The sequence below is a fragment of the Henckelia pumila genome, chromosome 3, assembly GCF_033568475.1.
Source record: "Henckelia pumila isolate YLH828 chromosome 3, ASM3356847v2, whole genome shotgun sequence".
Taxonomy (NCBI): domain Eukaryota; kingdom Viridiplantae; phylum Streptophyta; class Magnoliopsida; order Lamiales; family Gesneriaceae; genus Henckelia; species Henckelia pumila.
The window spans coordinates 151,402,064-151,420,354 of NC_133122.1; the positions used below are offsets into that span (position 1 = coordinate 151,402,064).

The 18,291-nt window shown below is 39.5% G+C and overlaps 1 protein-coding gene across 1 annotated transcript; it reads left to right on the forward strand.

The window, feature by feature from the left end:
- The first annotated feature begins 1,174 nt into the window (after nucleotides 1-1,174).
- LOC140889743 (uncharacterized) lies at nucleotides 1,175-2,909 on the forward strand. Its single transcript, XM_073297464.1, has 4 exons — nucleotides 1,175-1,220; nucleotides 1,263-1,420; nucleotides 1,603-1,911; nucleotides 2,367-2,909. The coding sequence occupies exons 1-4, from the start codon at nucleotides 1,175-1,177 to the stop codon at nucleotides 2,907-2,909; spliced, it is 1,056 nt and encodes a 351-aa protein (XP_073153565.1).
- Nucleotides 2,910-18,291: the final 15,382 nt, after the last annotated feature.

Here is an 18,291-nt window from a genome sequence, read left to right on the forward strand (position 1 = left end):
CCAGTCTCCGAAGGATGTGGAATTAGAGGTGGAACAACAGCCACAGGTAAATCCTGACAAAGGAAAAGCGGTTCAGGCTGAGGCTGATCCAGTGGCACAATTTACTGAGAAAATGGGAGGAATACGATTAATAATTTCTCAATTTCAGGAGTTGCGTCCTCAAAAGTTCTTTGGTAATGAAGAAAGTGATAAAGCTGCTAGCTGGTTGAAAAGTCTCAACAATATGTTTAATGGACTAGAGTATCCTGATGAAATTCGACTAAAGTTAGTTTCTTTTCAACTTAAAGACCGTGCGCAACTTTGGTGGGAAACGACAGCAAAAGTACTTTTTGATTTTGGTGAAAAGATTACATGGGAAGTATTTTGTACTCAGTTTACACAGGAATATGCACCACCATCCTATTATTCTGCTCAAGAAGATGAATTTAATCTGTTGGTGCAAGGCAATAAATCTGTTGTTGAATATGCTTCTCAGTTTTCTGCTCTTCTTCCTTATGTCTTACATGTTGCAAAGAATGATCGGTCAAAGCTTTCACACTTTCTGAAGGGGCTTACATGAACGATCCACACTTTGGTGAAAACTGGAACTCCATCGACTTATATGAAAGCAGTAGAAAAGGCGAAGAAGATTTAAGTGAGTTTACTGAGGGGTGAACCACAACCAATCCCAGCATCTGTTCCTCAAGAAGCTGGAAGCAGTTCACAGATGCCAATGGGTTTACCTCCATATCAGCCTACTCAGTTTCCTCAACAAGCGAAGAGGCCTTGGTTTAAAATCAGAGGAAATTCATTTAAAAAGAAGCCACAATCTAGTTCCTCGAGCTCCAGCGGTAGTCGTTGTGGAAGTTCAGTTGGATCATCCAGTAGAGTGTATTGTGACAGATGTGGTGGTAAGCATTTGATTACACAATGTACAGGATTTTCAGGGACATGTTATACTTGTGTTCATGTTGGAAATTCGGCTAGAGTATGTCCAAATGCTGGAAGACAGCAAGTGCAGCCACAACAGTTGGACCAATTTTCTGGGAGACCATCTTTTAGGCCATATACTCCTGTACCGCAGTTTGCTTCTACACAGTCTTATGTTCAGGTACAGCCAACGCAGCAGCCTAGGTATCCATCTCCTTAGAGTCAGCAGCGTTTTCCAGGGCCACAGCAGGCTCAAGTCCATGCGATGACTCAGGATCAGACACAAGATGCACCTGGGGGATTTATTGCAGGTATTTGTTATATTTTTTATTATCCTGCACGTATCTTGATAGAAACAGAAGCATTTCATTCATTTTTATCTGTTACATTTGCTGATGAGCATGAGATTTCTTTTACTCCGTTGTTGGATACTGTGTCTGTAGCTACTCTTGCTGGTGTTTTCTTGATGTCTAATGAGATAGTTTTGATGGCTTGTTTGATCAATTGCAGGGTACATCTGTGTATTCTAAAATCGATCTTCATTCCGGATATCATCAACTTCGAGTTCGAGAGGAAGATGTTCCCAAGACAGCATTTCAAACGCGTTATGGACATTATGAATTTTTAGTTGTGCCTTTCGGGTTGACTAATGCTCAAGCGATTTTCATGGATTTAATGAATCGTGTGTTTCAGGAATTCATAGATCGATTTGTTATCGTTTTTATTGATGACATTTTGATTTATTCTAAGTTAAGGAATAAGCATAAAGAACATTTGACATTAGTAATTGAGAAACTCAGAACATCACAATTATATGCTAAGTTCTCCAAGTGTGAGTTTTGGTTGGATAGGGTATTATTTCTAGGATATGTGATATCAGCACAAAGGGTATCTGTCGATCCTAGTAAAGTTGAAGTTGTTCTTAATTGGTCTAGAACAACCAATTTCTCTGAGATTCGTAGCTTTTTGGTTCTGGCTGGATATTACAGGCGTTTTATTAAGGTATTTTCTGAAATAGCAAGGCCTATGACCAAATTGACTCAAATAGATCGACGTTTTGTGTGGACTGAGGAATGTAAAGCTAGTTTTCAGACTTTTAAAGAAAATTGACTACGGCTCCAGTACTAGCATTACCTTCAGGCTCAGGTGGATTTGTTGTCTGTATAGATGTTTCTTTGAATGGACTGGGTTGTGTTTTGATGCAAAATGGACGCATGATTGCGTATGCATCTCGTCAATTGAAACCACATAAGACTCGTTATCCTGTTCATGATTTAGAATTGACTGCCATTGTGCATGCATTGAAAATATGGCTTCATTATCTGTACGGTGAGTAGTTTGTGATTTATTCTGATCATAAGAGTTTGAAATATTTATTCACACAGTCTGATTTGAATATGAGACAACGTCGATGGTTAGAATTTCTTAAGAATTTTGACTGTGATATTCAATACCAGTCAGGAAACGTGAATCAAGTTGCAGATTCTTTGAGCAGAAAATTTCATAGAAAGATGTTGGCATCTTTAACTATTTATAAAGTTCATGAGCATTTGGGAACTTCAGGATGGACTTATCGAGCTAAAGGTAATCATTTCATAATGTCATCTATTCAAGTTGATCCACGGATAATTTCGAAAATCAAAGCAGCACAAAAGACTGATCCATACATTCATAACGTGAAAGAATTAACTCCAGCTGGTCAATCAGGGAAATTTATTGTTGCTTCTGATGGATGTTTGTGTTATAATGGTAGACTTGTGGTTCCGAATTTGATAGATTTGAAAGAAGATATACTACGAGAAGCTCATTTTAGTCGACATAGTATACATCCGGGAATTAGAAAGATGTATCATATCTTGAAAGGCCATTACTGGTGGGAAGGTATGAAGAAAGATATTTCTGACTTTGTGGCTAAGTGTTTGACGTGCCAACAAGTGAAGACTGAAAGAATGAGACCAGGTGGTATGTTACTTAGTCTTGAAGTACCACAGTGGAATTGAGAACACATTACTATGGATTTCGTGACACACCTACCTCGATCTAATTGTGGTTGTGATGCAATTTGGGTTATTGTGGATAGATTGTCTAAATCTGCCCATTTTATTCCATATTATCGTACTTGTACATATACGAAAATGGCAAAAATGTACATTGATCAGATAGTGAGATTGCATGGTGTGCCAGTTATGATAGTATCAGATCGTGAACCCAGATTTACTTTTAAGTTTTGGGCTAGTTTGCAATCAGCTTTGGGTTCTAAATTGGCCATGAGTACTGCCTATCATCCATAGACAGATGGTCAATCTGAAAGAACTATTCAGACACTTGAGGATTTATACGAGCTGTTGTGATGGATTTCAGTGGTGGTTGGCAAGAATCATTAGCTTTGGTGGAATTTTCTTACAATAATAGTTAACAAGCATCTATCGGGATGGCACCATTTGAAGCCTTGTATGGCAGAAAATGTTGATGTGAAACCCCGTTTCTAATCTTATATACTCGGTTTTAAACAATCAAAGAAAAAGAAAGAGCATGCAAAAATTTTTATTTTTATTTTATAAAAGCCTCGCGCCCGCGAGAGCCATCGTCTCGCGCGCGCGCAGGCAACGCGGTCAGAGGCCTCGCAGGAGGCTCGCGCCCGCGCGAGGTGATGTGCTTGCGCGCACAGGCAAAACAAAAAGAGCCCCTCCAGGCGCGCTCGCGCACAGGCCTCTCGGACAGAAAGTGCAGGATTCCCAAAAATCAACCAAAACTATCTCCAATCAAATCTAAACCCATGCACAAATACAAACCAACATTTAAACATACAATATTCTAGGTTCTGCCCAAAAATACAACATATCAAGTTCAACGATAGGGTTCGATCGACTAATCAAAAAAAATACAAGTTTGAAAGACATAACCCTATGACACAGTGTCTCACTTATATCATTCTCACCCCATGCTAACCCAGACGACTCGGTCCAGCTCCTGATCCTCCTGTTGTCAAGTACACATACAAACAAAAACAACCGCCAGATAACCCGGTTAGAAATATAATTTTCAAGTAAAAGAGACAGGCATACAATATCAATTAAACAACTCATATTGAAATATATCAATCATCAATAAATCCAAATGAGAGTGGATTATTCATGACTTCAAAACTCGGGATTATCAATTCAGATAATCGAAATATCAATCGTAGTCAGTTGGGATCCCGGAGTCAAGACATTACGAACAACCCACCGACACTCCCATTCGGGGTGGATGTCGCACAACTCAACCCCTAGACTTCAGAGCAACTATAAGAAGTATTCTAGCACCTAGAAAAACTCGAAATCCAAGGCCACTTCAATATAGCTCCCTAAATTGTCTAATTTCAAAACGAATCAAATATTCGGCTCAATATGAATTCAAGTGCAAACAAAGTAAATCAATCAAGTTGACACCAACAAATTAACATGCAGTATGTGATTTGTGGGACTCGAGAATCAATCGAACTCGAGTATTCAACCCCATTCAATTCAATGTCGTCTTTAACCTTTACAAGTTCGTCGGGGATTCAAATCTGAAAATGACAATGAACTCAATCAATATCGAATCAAATCAAAAGACCATTACAAGAAGTTCAGTACTATACCGTCTTCAACTCTCGAATCGGTTCAAACTCCCAAGTTCGTTCCAAACCCAAATCTTTCAATCAAACTCTGAAAATATGAAATACGGATTCGATATCAATCTACTAACTCAACAAACCCGGAAATCAAACCGAATAATATAACCGATAATCCAAAACTCGATTTTGACGGCATAACGGCTATAAACGGTCAAACCAAAAATCTCAAACCAATTATCATCATCAATACAACTCAAACCCATCTTCCAAATCCAACAAACAACCAAATCCACCATAATTCCAAAACCCATTTTTGAAAATTAAGCTCCAAATATCATATAAAATCCAAACTTCGTTCTTTTTTCGAACCAACTTCGAATACATTGTCTATGCTAGCTCAAGAACAACATACTCAAAAATTATCAAATTCTGACAACCCAACAAAAATCAAAGTTCATAGATCGTAGCAAAACTTACGGCAAAACGATGCCCTCGTTGCGGTGATCATGAATCTGAACTCGAATCGGAAATCTGACGGTCGGATCGTGCGAATCGAAGGAAGAAGAAGCTCGAAATGTTGGCCATGGCTTCTCGGTTTAGGCGTGTGGTGGAGAGGAAATGAAGGAGAGAGGGTGATGTTGATGGTAGATAATAAAAATAAATCAAGCTTGCTTTGACTAAGTCCAACCCTCTATTGCAATTCGGTCCCTGAAACTCCAAACTCAATCAATTCAATCCCGGCTCAATTAATCTCCAATAATTCAAAATAAATAATAATCAACTCTGTTAATCACGAAATAATTAATTTTGGAGCCTTACAATTCTCCCACTTTAAGATTCGATTTCGTCCTCGAAATCTGACAGATCACACACTGAAACAAAGGAAGAATCATACTGAAGAAGGACTCACATCAATCAAATAACTCTGAAAATCGCTGCCTCATATCAGATTTGGTCTTCCAAGTCGCTTCTTTAACTCCGTGACGACTCCACTGAATCTTCACTAACGGAATCGACTTGTTTCTGAGCTGCTTCTTTTTCCTGTCAAGAATCTGAATCGGTCTCTCGAAGTAGCTCAGAGTCTCATCGAGTTCTGCCTCGTCCGGTTGAAGAACATGGGATGGATCCGGATGATATCTCCGCAACATTGAAACGTGTAACACATCGTGGATGCCTGAAAGAGACGGAGGAAGAGCAATCCTATAGGCAAGATCGCCTATCTTTTCCAAAATCTCATACGGACCAATGAATCTCGGCAACAACTTCCCTCTTTTCTCGAATCTGACAGTGCCTCTGAACGGAGAAATCTTCAAAAATACTCGGTCTCCATGATCAAAACACAGTGGTCTGCGTCTGATATTAGCGTACTTGGCCTGTCTGTCTTGGGTTGTCTTCATTATGATTCGAATCAACTTCACCTGCTCTGCCATATCGCGAATCATATCGGGGCCCAACTCAGGTGATTCTGAAATCTCATCCCAAAATAACAGAGATCTGCACTTCTTCCAGTACAAAGCTTCTAAAGGTGTCATCCCGATACTCGCTTGGAAGCTGTTATTGTACGAAAACTCCACTAGAGGCAAAGAATTCTGCCAACCTGAGCCAAAATCAAGCACTACTGCTCGAAGCATATCCTCCAAAGTCTGGATCGTACGCTCGGACTGACCGTCAGTCTGAGGGTGATATGCTGTGCTCAAGTGCAAATGAGTACCCAATGCCTCCAGTAAGTTGTGCCAAAAGTGAGAAGTGAATCTTGGGTCTCTGTCTGATACTATCGACTTCGGAATGCCGTACAATCTCACAACCTCTCTGACATATAACTCGGTCATCTGAACGTGACGGTATGTCATTCGGTACGGAATGAAACAAGCAGATTTCATCAGCCGGTCAATCACTACCCATATCGCATCACAACCTCTGACTGAACGCGGTAGCTTCGTGATGAAATCCATAGAGATGTGATCCCACTTACATTCCGAAATAGGCAAACTATGCAATAAGCCACTTGGTTTCTTCCTCCCGGCTTTCACCTGTTGACAATTCAGACAACGGGACACAAACCTCGTGACGTCTCCCTTCAGCTATTTCCACCAAAACTGAGTCTTTAGGTCATTATACATCTTCCGGCCTCCGGGATGAACACTGAACCGACTGCAATGCGCCTCTCGAAGAATACGCTGTCTCAATTCAGAAACATCGGGCACCACAATACGGTTATTCATGAATAAAACATCATCCCTAACCTGAAACTCTGACTGGTGACCTGATCTGACCCTCTCTATCGAACTCTGACTGCTCGGATCAGATCTCTGTGCCTCTCTGATCAACAGAAACAACTCTGGTTCGGCCTGAATCGCAAAAACTCTGATGGATCTCCTATCGGTCTCAAATTCCAAACCAGAAGTACAACAGTCTTCAATCAACTGAGAGACACCAATCGTAGAAAGAGATAAGGAACAAAGTTTTTGATTAAGAGCGTCTGCAGCTGCATTCGACTTTCCAGGATAATACTTGATCTCACAGTCGAAGTCCTTAAGTAAATCCATCCATCTCCTCTGTCTCATGTTCAGCTCGAACTGGAAAAACAAGTATTTCAGGCTCTTGTGGTCAGAAAATATTTCAAAAGACTCACCATAAAGGTAATGGCGCCAGGTCTTCAAAGCAAAAATGATTGCGGCAAGCTCAAGATCATGGATCGGATAACGAGTCTCGTGCGGCTTCAGCTGCCTCGATGCATAAGCTATGATGTGCTTCCTCTGCATAAGAATGCATCCAAGACCACGGTGAGAAGCATCGCAGTAAACGGAAAAACCTCTCGTACCTGATGTAATAGACAAGATCGGTGCGCTGGTCAACCTCTTATTCAACTCAATAAAACTGGCCTCGCACTCCTCGGACCAAAGAAACGGTGCATTCTTCGGGGTCAACTGGGTAATCGGCTTTGCAATGAAATAGGGACCCTCGATAAATCGGTGATAATATCCCGCTAAACTCATAAAGCTTCGAATTTCTGGCACTGATGTCGGTCTCGGCCAATTCATGACTGCCTCGATCTTACTAGGGTCCACAGCAATTCTATCTCCCAATATAATGTGGCCTAGAAAAACCACTCGGTCCAACCAAAACTCACACTTTGATAGCTTAGCATACAACTGTTCGGCTCGCAAAATCTGCAATACAATCCTCAAATGCTCTACATGATCTGAACGGTTCTTTGAATAGATCAGAATATCGTCAATGAAGATAATGACAAACTCATCTAAATACCGCTGAAAGATACGATTCATCAGATCCATAAAAACTGCCGGAGCATTGGTCAAATCGAACGGCATGACTATAAACTCGAAATGCCCATATCTGATTCTGAAGGCTGTCTTAGGCACATCCTCGTCGCGAACTCTCAGCTGATGATACCCTGATCTCAGATCTATCTTTGAATACACTGAAGAACCCTGCAGTTGATCAAAAAGGTCATCAATTCTAGGTAGAGGATACTTGTTCTTGACCGTTGCTTGATTCAACTGGCGGTAGTCAATGCAGAGTCGCGTAGAACCGTCTTTCTTCCTCACAAAAAGCACTGGAGAACCCCAAGGTGATACGCTAGGTCGGATGTATCCCTTGACAATCAAATCTTCTAGCTGCTCCTTCAACTCTTTCAGTTATAATGGAGCCATTCGATAAGGCACTTTCGAAATAGACTGAGTACCTGGTGCAAGTTCAATGTTAAATTCGATCTCTCGAATAGGCGGCAAACTAGGAATATCGTCTGGAAATACATCAGGAAACTCGCTAACCACTGGTATCTCAGTCAACTCAGGACTAGACCTCTGAACATCCACTGCATAAATCAGAAATCCTTCTGCCCCTCTCTGTAGCAAACGAGACATGGATAACACAGAAATCAAAGGAATTCTGGATCGAGAACCCTTACCGAAAAACTTCCATTTGTCTGCCATCTCAGGTCTGAATCGGACCACTTTCTGAAAGCAATCACTGTCGCCCTATACTTGGTCAGAGCATCAATCCCGACAATACAGTCAAAATCAGATAGTCCAAGTACAATGCAGTTGATCTCAATCGAATTTCCCTCGGACTCTAACACACAATTTCGGACCAATCTCACCGAAATAGTTTCTCCACCCAAAGGCGAAGTAATAGAAACAACATCCGATAATGGCTCAGCAAATAAATCATGCATCACGACAAATATTTCAGAAATAAAATAGTCAGAAGCACCTGTATCAATCAAAACATACGCAGGATAACCAAAAATTGAACAGTTACCTGCTATCACATCATTCGGAGCAGCATTGGCTTGATCCTCTGTCAAAGCAAACACCCTCGCCTGCTATTGAGGAGGTTGGTTCTGATTCTGATTACCTCCCTGACGAGACTGCTGCTGGGGCTGAAAATAATGGACTGCAGAAGCTGATCTCTCGGGCTGAGCTGGCGGTCGAGAAGAACTACCGCTCTGAGCTCTATCGGATCCCCGCTGAGGACAAACTCTAGCAAAGTGACCCAGTTGCTGGCAGATATTACAACTACCAAACACGCCTCGACAGTGATCACTTGGGTGACGGCCTCCATACTTACTGCATGATGCTCCTGAAAACCCTAAACTCTGCCCAGAACTGAACTGTCTAAAGCCACTGGAACTTGATGAACTGCTCCCAGGCTTCTTAAATTGCTTCCCCTTCGGTCTATACTGATCTCGCCTATTTTTGCCACTGTTACATCCCTCAACCCTCTGAGACAGATTCGACTGTTGAGAAGGTTGGTACTGATACTGAGACTGCTGAGTCTGAAACTGAACAGGCTGATTCTGAAAAGATCTCTGCTGCTGCTAAGGAGCTAATTGATTTCCTCGCTGCATCAATAGTCCATCTTCGGCTCCCTTTGCCTGATCCATAGCATCTGCGAAGTTGTTGGGTCTCCCGATATTGACCAAAGTGAAAATCTCCGGGTTCAAGCCGTTGATGAAATGATCGGCCTTGGCTTCTTCGTTGTCTGCGATGTGAGGTACGAACCTCAAGAGACTGTCAAACTTGATCACATAATCCTCGATTCTCAATTTCCCTTGCTTCAAATTCGCAAATTCGGCACTCTTTTCCTTTCGGTACGACACAGGAAAGAATCGCTTATAGAACTCAGTCTTGAATAAACTCCAAGTGACAGCGGTGCCTCGATTCTCATTTTCTCTCTTGGTTGTAGTCCACCAATTCTTAGCAACACCCTGTAGCTGGTGAATGACTAACCTGATTCTGCGGTCATCGGTATAGTCGAGGAAATCAAAGAGTTGATCATTGTCCTCTAGACAACTTTCACAGTAAACGGAGTTTTCGGTACCCGTCAAGGTAGGCGGTCGGAACGATCGAAATCTCTTCAATAAAGTTTTCATAAGGGTCGCGGTAGCATCAATCTGATCCACTCCAGTAATACCCTGATCATTCGGAGGAGTTACTACTGGCTGCGGATTCTCATTAGAAGGAGGAACCAAGTGTGGTTGATTTCTTCGCACAGATTGTCGAGGTGCCATCTGATATCAAAGGGTTAGGACACAACATCTCAATCACAATCTCAACCTCATAACTTCGGTGTCCAAAACTCTGCTCTGAGTACTCAGGAATCTCAAGGATATTCGAGAACAGATGATAGCACAAATACAATTATATATCACGTAATTCATGCTTTACAAATAAAATCACAATTCATGTAATTCAATTAATTCAAGAATCAATAAAGCATGCTCGCACGTATTTAAAATAATCATTTAAATAAATCAATCACATACGAGAATTCAATTCATGCGGACTCGATCTACCTCGCTCACTCTAGTTCAATTCCAAAAATATTATCCGCTCTGATACCACTTAATGTGAGACCCCGTTTCTAATCTTCTATACTCAGGTTTAAACAATCAAAGCAAAAGAAAGAGCATGCCAATTTTTTTTTTTTTATAAATGCCTCGCGCCCGCGCAAGCCATCATCTCGCGCGCGCGCAGGCAACGCGGCCAGAGGCCTCGCGCCCGTGCGAGGTGATGTGCTCGCGCGCAGGCCTCTCGGACAGAAAGTGCAGGATTCCCAAAAATCAACCAAAAATATCTCCAATCAAATCTAATCCCATGCACAAATACAAACCAACATTTAAACATACAATATTCTAGGTTCTGCCCAAAAATACAACATATCAAGTTCGACGATAGGGTTCGATCGACTAATCAAAAATAATACAAGTTCGAAAGACACAACCCTACAACACGGTATCTCACTTCTATCATTCTCACCCCATGCTAACCCAGATGACTCGGTCCAGCTCCTGATCCTCCTGTTGTCAAGTACACATACAAACAAAAACAACAGCCGGATAACCCGGTTAGAAATATAATTTCCAAGTAAAAGAGACAGTCACACAATATCAATTAAACAACTCATATTGAAATATATCAATCATCAATAAATCCAAATGAGAGTGGATGTATGCATGACTTCAAAACTCGGGATTATCAAGTCAGATAATCGAAATATCAATCGGTAATCAGTTGGGATCCCGGAGTCAAGTCATTACGAACAACCCACCGACACTCCCATTCGGGGTGGATGTCGCACAACTCAACCCCTAGACTTCAGATCAACTATAAGAAGTATTCTAGCACCTGAAAAAACTCGAAATCCAAGGTCACTTCAATATAGCTCCCTAAATCGTCTAATTTCAAAACGAATCAAATATTCGGCTCAATATGAATGCAAGTTCAAACAAAGTAAATCAATCAAGTTGACACCAATAAATTAACATGAAGTATGTGATTTGTGGGACTCGAGAATCAATCGAACTCGAGTATTCAACCCCATTCAATTCAATGTCGTCTTTTACCTTTCCAAGTTTGTCGGGGATTCAAATCTGAAAATGACAACGAACTCAATCAATATCGAATCAAATCAAAACAAACCATTACAAGAAGTTCAATACTATACCGTCTTCAACTCTCGAATTGGTTCAAACTTCCAAGTTCATTCCAAACCCGAATCTTTCAACCAAACTCTGAAAATATGAAATATGGATTCGATATCAATCTACTAACTTAACAAACCCGGAAATCAAACCGAATAATATAACCGATAATCCAAAACTCGATTTCGACGGCATAACGGCTATAAACGGTCAAACCAAAAATTTCAAACCAATTATCATCATCAATACAACTCAAACCCATCTTCCAAATCCAACAAACAACCAAATCCACTATAATTCCAAAACCCATTTTCAAAAATTAAGCTCCAAAAATCATATAAAATCCAAACTTCGTTCTTTTTCCGAACCGACTTCGAATACACGGTCTATTCTAGCTCAAGAAAAACATACTCAAAAATTATCAAATTCTGGCAAGCCAACAAAAATCAAAGTTCATAGATCGTAGAAAAACTTACGGCAAAACGACGCCCTCGTTGCGGTTTTCATGAATCTCAACTCGAATCAGAAATCTGACGGTCGGATCGTGCAGATCAAAGGAAGAAGCTCGAAATGTTGGCCATGGCTTCTCGGTTTAGGTGTGTGGTGGAGAGGAAATGAAGGAGAGAGGGTGATGTTGATGGTAGATAATAAAAATAAATCAAGCTTGCTTTAACTAAGTCCAACCCTCTATTGCAATCCGGTCCCTGAAACTCCAAACTCAATCAATTCAATCTCGGCTCAATTAATCTCCAATAATTCAAAATAAATAATAATCAACTCTACTAATCACAAAATAATTAATTTCGGGGCCTTACAGTAGATCTCCGATATGTTGGGAAGAAGTAGGAGAATGACAGTTGTCAGGACCAGAATTCATCCAAGAGATGAAAGAAAAAGTTGAACTGATCAGGAAAAGAATGAAAGCAGCCCAGGATCGTCAAACCAGCTATGCTAATAACAGGCGTAGACCTTTAGAATTTTAGGTTGGCGATTTTTTTTCTTGAAAGTATCACCATTTCGTGGTACTATGAGATTTGGGCGTAAAGGGAAATTAGCTCCTCGTTATATCGGTCCATACGAGATTGTTGAGAAGATTGGTATTTTGGCGTATCATTTGAACTTGCCGCAGATTTTGTCTGCAATACATGATATATTTCACGTATCTATGATGTGGAAGTATGAACCAGATCCTTCTCATATCTTGAGGGCTGATGATGTGGAGTTGGATAGTTTCCTTAGCTATGTTGAGTATCCAATGCAGATTCTTGATCGTAAAGAAAAGCAATTTAGGAACAAGACAAATCCTTTGGTTATGGTGGAATGGAGTAGACATGGGAGAGAAGAAGCTACATGGGAATTGGAGTCTAGAATGCGTCAAGAATGGCCTCATTTGTTTGACAATGTGATAAATTATTCCACGTACTCTGATTTTTCGATTTACTATCAGTGGTAGATGTTTGATCCCTTTGTATATAAGTTTGATGTGTGTTTGATTTCGAGGACGAAATCTTCTTTTTAGAGGGGGAGAAATGTAAGGACCTGATTTTAATATGTTAATTAATTTGTGTGTTAAAACTATGTATTAATAAATATCGATTTATAGACGATATTAAAATGCATATTTTATTTATAGAGCACACAGGAGTTGAAATAACTCAAATTTGGGTCAAGTTTTAACCCCGAATGAATAAAATAAGACACACATTAAATCAATACATATCTAATTAAATAGATATGGGTATACATATACAGATATATATCATTCTCTCTCCTCCATATTTTTCCATCTTCTTCGTTATCTATCTGTGTCGTCTTCTTCTTCTTTGTTTTCAAAATTTTTCCAACACTTTAAATGCCCGTATCTTCTTCGTTTTTGTCCGAATTTCAAAAGCAAATATAGTTCTGGAATCCTCGCGACGTAAGCTTTTTTTTGATACCAATTTTTCTAAGCTTTGTGCACGTTCCGTCGAACCCGTTTCCGACCAGCCGCTTCGTTCCGCCGTGCATCACCGGAGGTTCGGGGAACGTTGTTTGAGTTGTTTGAATCTTTAATTCGAAGTTTTGAGGTAATTTCGAGACTAGTGTTTCAAACTTTGGGAATTTCGATTCAATTGACATCCGATAATTGATATTTGATTTATTATTGATTGTAGGTGCTATAATTCAGCTGAATTGAGGTATTGGTTATTTTTCAAATTTTATTTGGGATTAATTTTGAATTTCCAGATTTTTAATATTGGGGATTTTCGAATTTAAGTGTTGATTACTCATTAATTTAGTGTTTAGATGCTCTAGAAAATATAAATGCGAATTTTCGAAATTTGTAGGAATTTTTGAAAAAATTCAGATTGTTTTAATTTGGGTATTTTAACATTTAGGAGTCGTTTATTCACTATTTGGACATTGATAGGATGATTTAATATGAAATATGAATATTTAGAAATATAATTTTGTATTTTTAGACTTAGTTCCGATAATTCTCAGATTTGTACAGGGGAATAGGAATTAATATGAATAAATGATTTTTCACAGGATTGGACTATTCGAGAATATCTTGAGATATTTCTGTGGTAAATTAAGTGTTGATTAAGGTACGTATGAGTTGTTTACATTATGACGTCTATAATGGCATGTAATGATATTAAGTATTTTGTAATGAGTGATAACGTGTTTTATGTGCTTATGTGAATTATGTGATTGCATTCACTCATTTACATTGATTGTTAATGTGCTGAATTGAGAATAATCGTTATTTTCTTTAATAAAATAAAATAAATTTCAAATATATTTTTATTGGAAAAATATTAAGGGATATTCGTCAAATAAGCACGTTAATAATATTTCATAGCACGTTGAGCCTTGACACCTTTGATTGCTATTTATATTTATCTCTTGATATGTGTTGAGTCATCTTTGGAGCGAGTGGCATTATTTAGTGCACTCCTGAGGTAGCACGAGGCCGAGTGGGTCGCACTTGCACCCTCGATGCTACGATACTCCTGATGACTGCATGAGGCCGAGTGGGGTCGCTCCCACACCATCATGCTACGTGCGTCGAGGAGCTGTGATGATTCGAGGTCTGCTGCGTACCTTCCACAGGTGGCCACTGAGATTATTGTCATACGATTATTTGGACTCCATTTGGTATCCCTTATTCCATTGATACATATCACGCATTGCATTGCATTTCATTGCATTATACTTGATTTTATTCATGTCAGTTATATTTGTCATAATGTTTCTAGTTCGTCGTACTGGGGTCCGACCACTGTTTTTTTTTTATGTTGTGGATGTTTGTGATTCTATAGCAGGATATCCAGGGGGATTTGACGCGTCTGGTGGAGCGTCATCTAGTGGTACCCAGTGAGTCGAGCGTGGAGTCAAGTTCCCAAATATATGTATATATCAGTTTAGCGAGTTTTATATTTTCCGAGGTGATGCCCCGTGTATCTGTATCGATAGATTTGGACTTTGTTTTGGATTGTTATTTGTGTGATCGAGCCTTGCCGGCTCTGCATGTGTTTAGTCCTGGCCAGTGCGACTATAGGTTTGTAAATTAGTGTTGTGACTCTATTTTCGAGTATATATTGCTGGTTGTGTTGTACAGGTTTTTGGGATGTCCTATTTATGAATGGGTCATGCCGAATTTTCTGTAGGCCCAAAACGCAAATTTTTAACTCGTTTTCACTGTTTACATTAATTAATCCTGATTGTTTGATCATTAAATATTAAATCAGGACACGGGCCCTTTCATGGAATGTATAGTATCTTTTTATGAAATAAACATGAGTGTTCTTGTTGTCTTGATTTATTACCCAGACTTAAATTTCGAGGACAAAATTTCCTAAGTTGGGGAGAATGTAGTAACTCGTACCCTATTTTAAGTAATTAAATAATAAACATGATTAAGGGTTACTAACTCAAGAAACAAAGATTTAAACAAGACAAATCAACATAAAAGTTATAAATTGAACTATGGTTAGTTCAGAAGGACCGAACCGAGTTCGGAAGACCTGAAATACACACACTTCGGAAGCAGCTAAATCAACAGGGTCAACTTCGTAAACAAGAAAGCAGTTCAGAACGACCGAACTGAGGATCAGAACGACCGAACTGAGGATTGGAACGTCCGAACCTCATTAGCCAATTTGTCCATGAGTAGACACGAGGTGAACTGACATGTGGCACAGTTCAGACCATCCGAAGTTATAGATTAGAGAATCCGATGACATGGAACGATGGCTAAGAAATAAATTCGGACATGTGTAATGCATGCAGAGATCGGAACCACCAAATTCAGGATCGGAATGTCCGAAATCTGGCGTTCGAAAACATGGCGAGCATGTAGAGTTCGGAACTACCGATCTCCGTCTATAAATAGGGGACTTCAGAAGAGATTTCATACCACAATAGTTTCCCTTCTTGATTTAGTTTATAACTGATGGCCCGACGATATAAGTGAGGTGCTTCGGTAATAGCATCCATTTGAGAGTAGAAACTAGGTTGTTGACATCAACGAGCTAACGACGAACGAAGGTATGGTTCGAGAATCATATTTAAATTATAGGAGTATATGTTATCTTAGTTAAGGCCTGTAGAACATGTTTAGTGATACGATGAATATTTGACTGTAGGCTTGGAACGTAGATTCTGTTAGGCTTGATCTACTACTAGAGGTACGTAAGTACTGACTGAGATTGTCAGCTGAGTATGCATGCTTATGTGTTGCATTTATGTTCCATGATATGTGTTTTACTATTTTAAATAAATACTGCATGTGCACATACACGTTGAGACGTATTTTCTTCGAGATAGCATTTCTCGTAGGGTAGCTCAGCCCTACACCTGATTATACTGTCTGACAACGAGAGTTACCGCACGAAGGGAGACTGATACTACGGTGATCTAGACGAGTGTGTGAGCTATCTAAAGGATGGAGTCCCAGATAGTGCTACATACTCAATGGTGCCTAGTCTGAGTAGGACTTGGTAGTTTACCAGTCATCACGTTGCATGCATCATATTAAGTTTTGTATACTCATATTTACGTACTGGGTATTAGTTGCTCACGTCCTTGGTATTATCTTGGACACCCCATCCTACGAGGAAGGTCTTAGGTTGGACGGAGAAGGTGGATCAAATCAGGGTTAGTTGCAGGTTCTGGAGATTCCAGGAGTTACTAGCTACAGTCAGTTTCATTTGTATATATTTTGGGTGAATACACTTGGGTTTGTAATACCGGTTGTATTCTTCCAATTTATCTTGTAATTAGTAGGTTTTTAAGTTTTTGTAATAAACTTTGTTAAGTTTGATTTAATAAATTTTATATTAAGATAATGGCATACTTAAGAGTGCTAGTTAGTAGGTGATCCGAGCGGGTCACTACATTATGGTGTGGGAGCCACCTGTTCATCCGACGACACAGAATACTACACGACATGACGCCATCTAATTGAGCAGAGTTCTTGATCCTGATTCTTGATATCCTGTGCACTTGAATTCATGCACTCATAGCACTTTTATACTCATGCTTTCGTATTAAGCATTTTTATTGCTCACGTTCTTGATTTTTGTTCTTAGACACGCCATTCCACGGGAAAAGTCTAAGGTTGGATAGACCCAGTGAGAGCGATCGCTGAGTTGGCAGGAGCCGCATGGTCAGGACTGACGATCATGTCCATGTTCCATTTGGGTTTTAGTACTTTTTTTCGATACGTGTGTATAACATTTACAGGTTTCTTCGATTGGGTTGTAAACTATGTTTAATTTTTATGTTGTTTATCTTATCCCATTTTAATTAAGTTAATTGCTTACTATTAAGAATTTTTTAGTAGGTGAATCGGGACGGGCCACTAGACCTGCTCAACATGATATATGCACATGTAACATATGAATAAAACAGTAAAACATGTATATCACGACACATAAGATGCAACATATAAACATGAATATTATGTTGGATATCTCAGTCAGTACTTACGTACCTCTAATACATAGGGCGAGTAAACAGCTCCACCGTGAAAGCCTGCAGGTCAACTGATTACCATATCATCATTACTGATGAAAAAAATCTTAACTAAGTCACTAACTACTCCCAATAACAACTATGAGTTCAAACTTATACATGTATCTGTCGTCAATCTTTTGTTGTCGAAGGTCCCAAAAATCGATCACAACTTCTTTATGACCTCGAAGGCTCTTGCCTATAGCTCGACCCTCGATTATGTGGCTAGAAACGTTAAAAAAATACACAAGAATCGAGAGAAACACACAAAAAACACACATCACTATGTGAAATTCGATGGCCTATTTATTAGCAACGGTCGAAAGATCCGTTCCTGGGATCGGTAGCTCCAATCTTCGTATGCAAAGATGTGTCAACATTATCTGGACACCTCAGTGCACACCTACATTCAAAAGGTCATAATTCACCTTCGAAAGATCCGATCTCCTACGCTTTCGTGCATTTTTGGCTCCTCGTTGAAGTGATTGACCATGCTACCTTCGGGCGGTCCAATCTATGTTCAGTGTTTCCGAACTCACTTCGATGGATCCGAACACTTTGGATGGTCCGAATGCTAATTTTTTGGTTCTAAACTGTTTAATCACTTGATTTACTTAAATAATGATCTTTTGATCATTTTTAATATTTTAATCACATAAAACAGTACTTGGGTCACTACAATTTTTATACTTAACAATAGTAATAGATAATAGACAAGATAGATTTATTTTATCGATTGAACAATAATTTAAATTTATTATAATTATAAATTAATTAAACATCACATTTTCTTAAAATATTAATCCACTATCATTCTTGAATTTTTAAATTT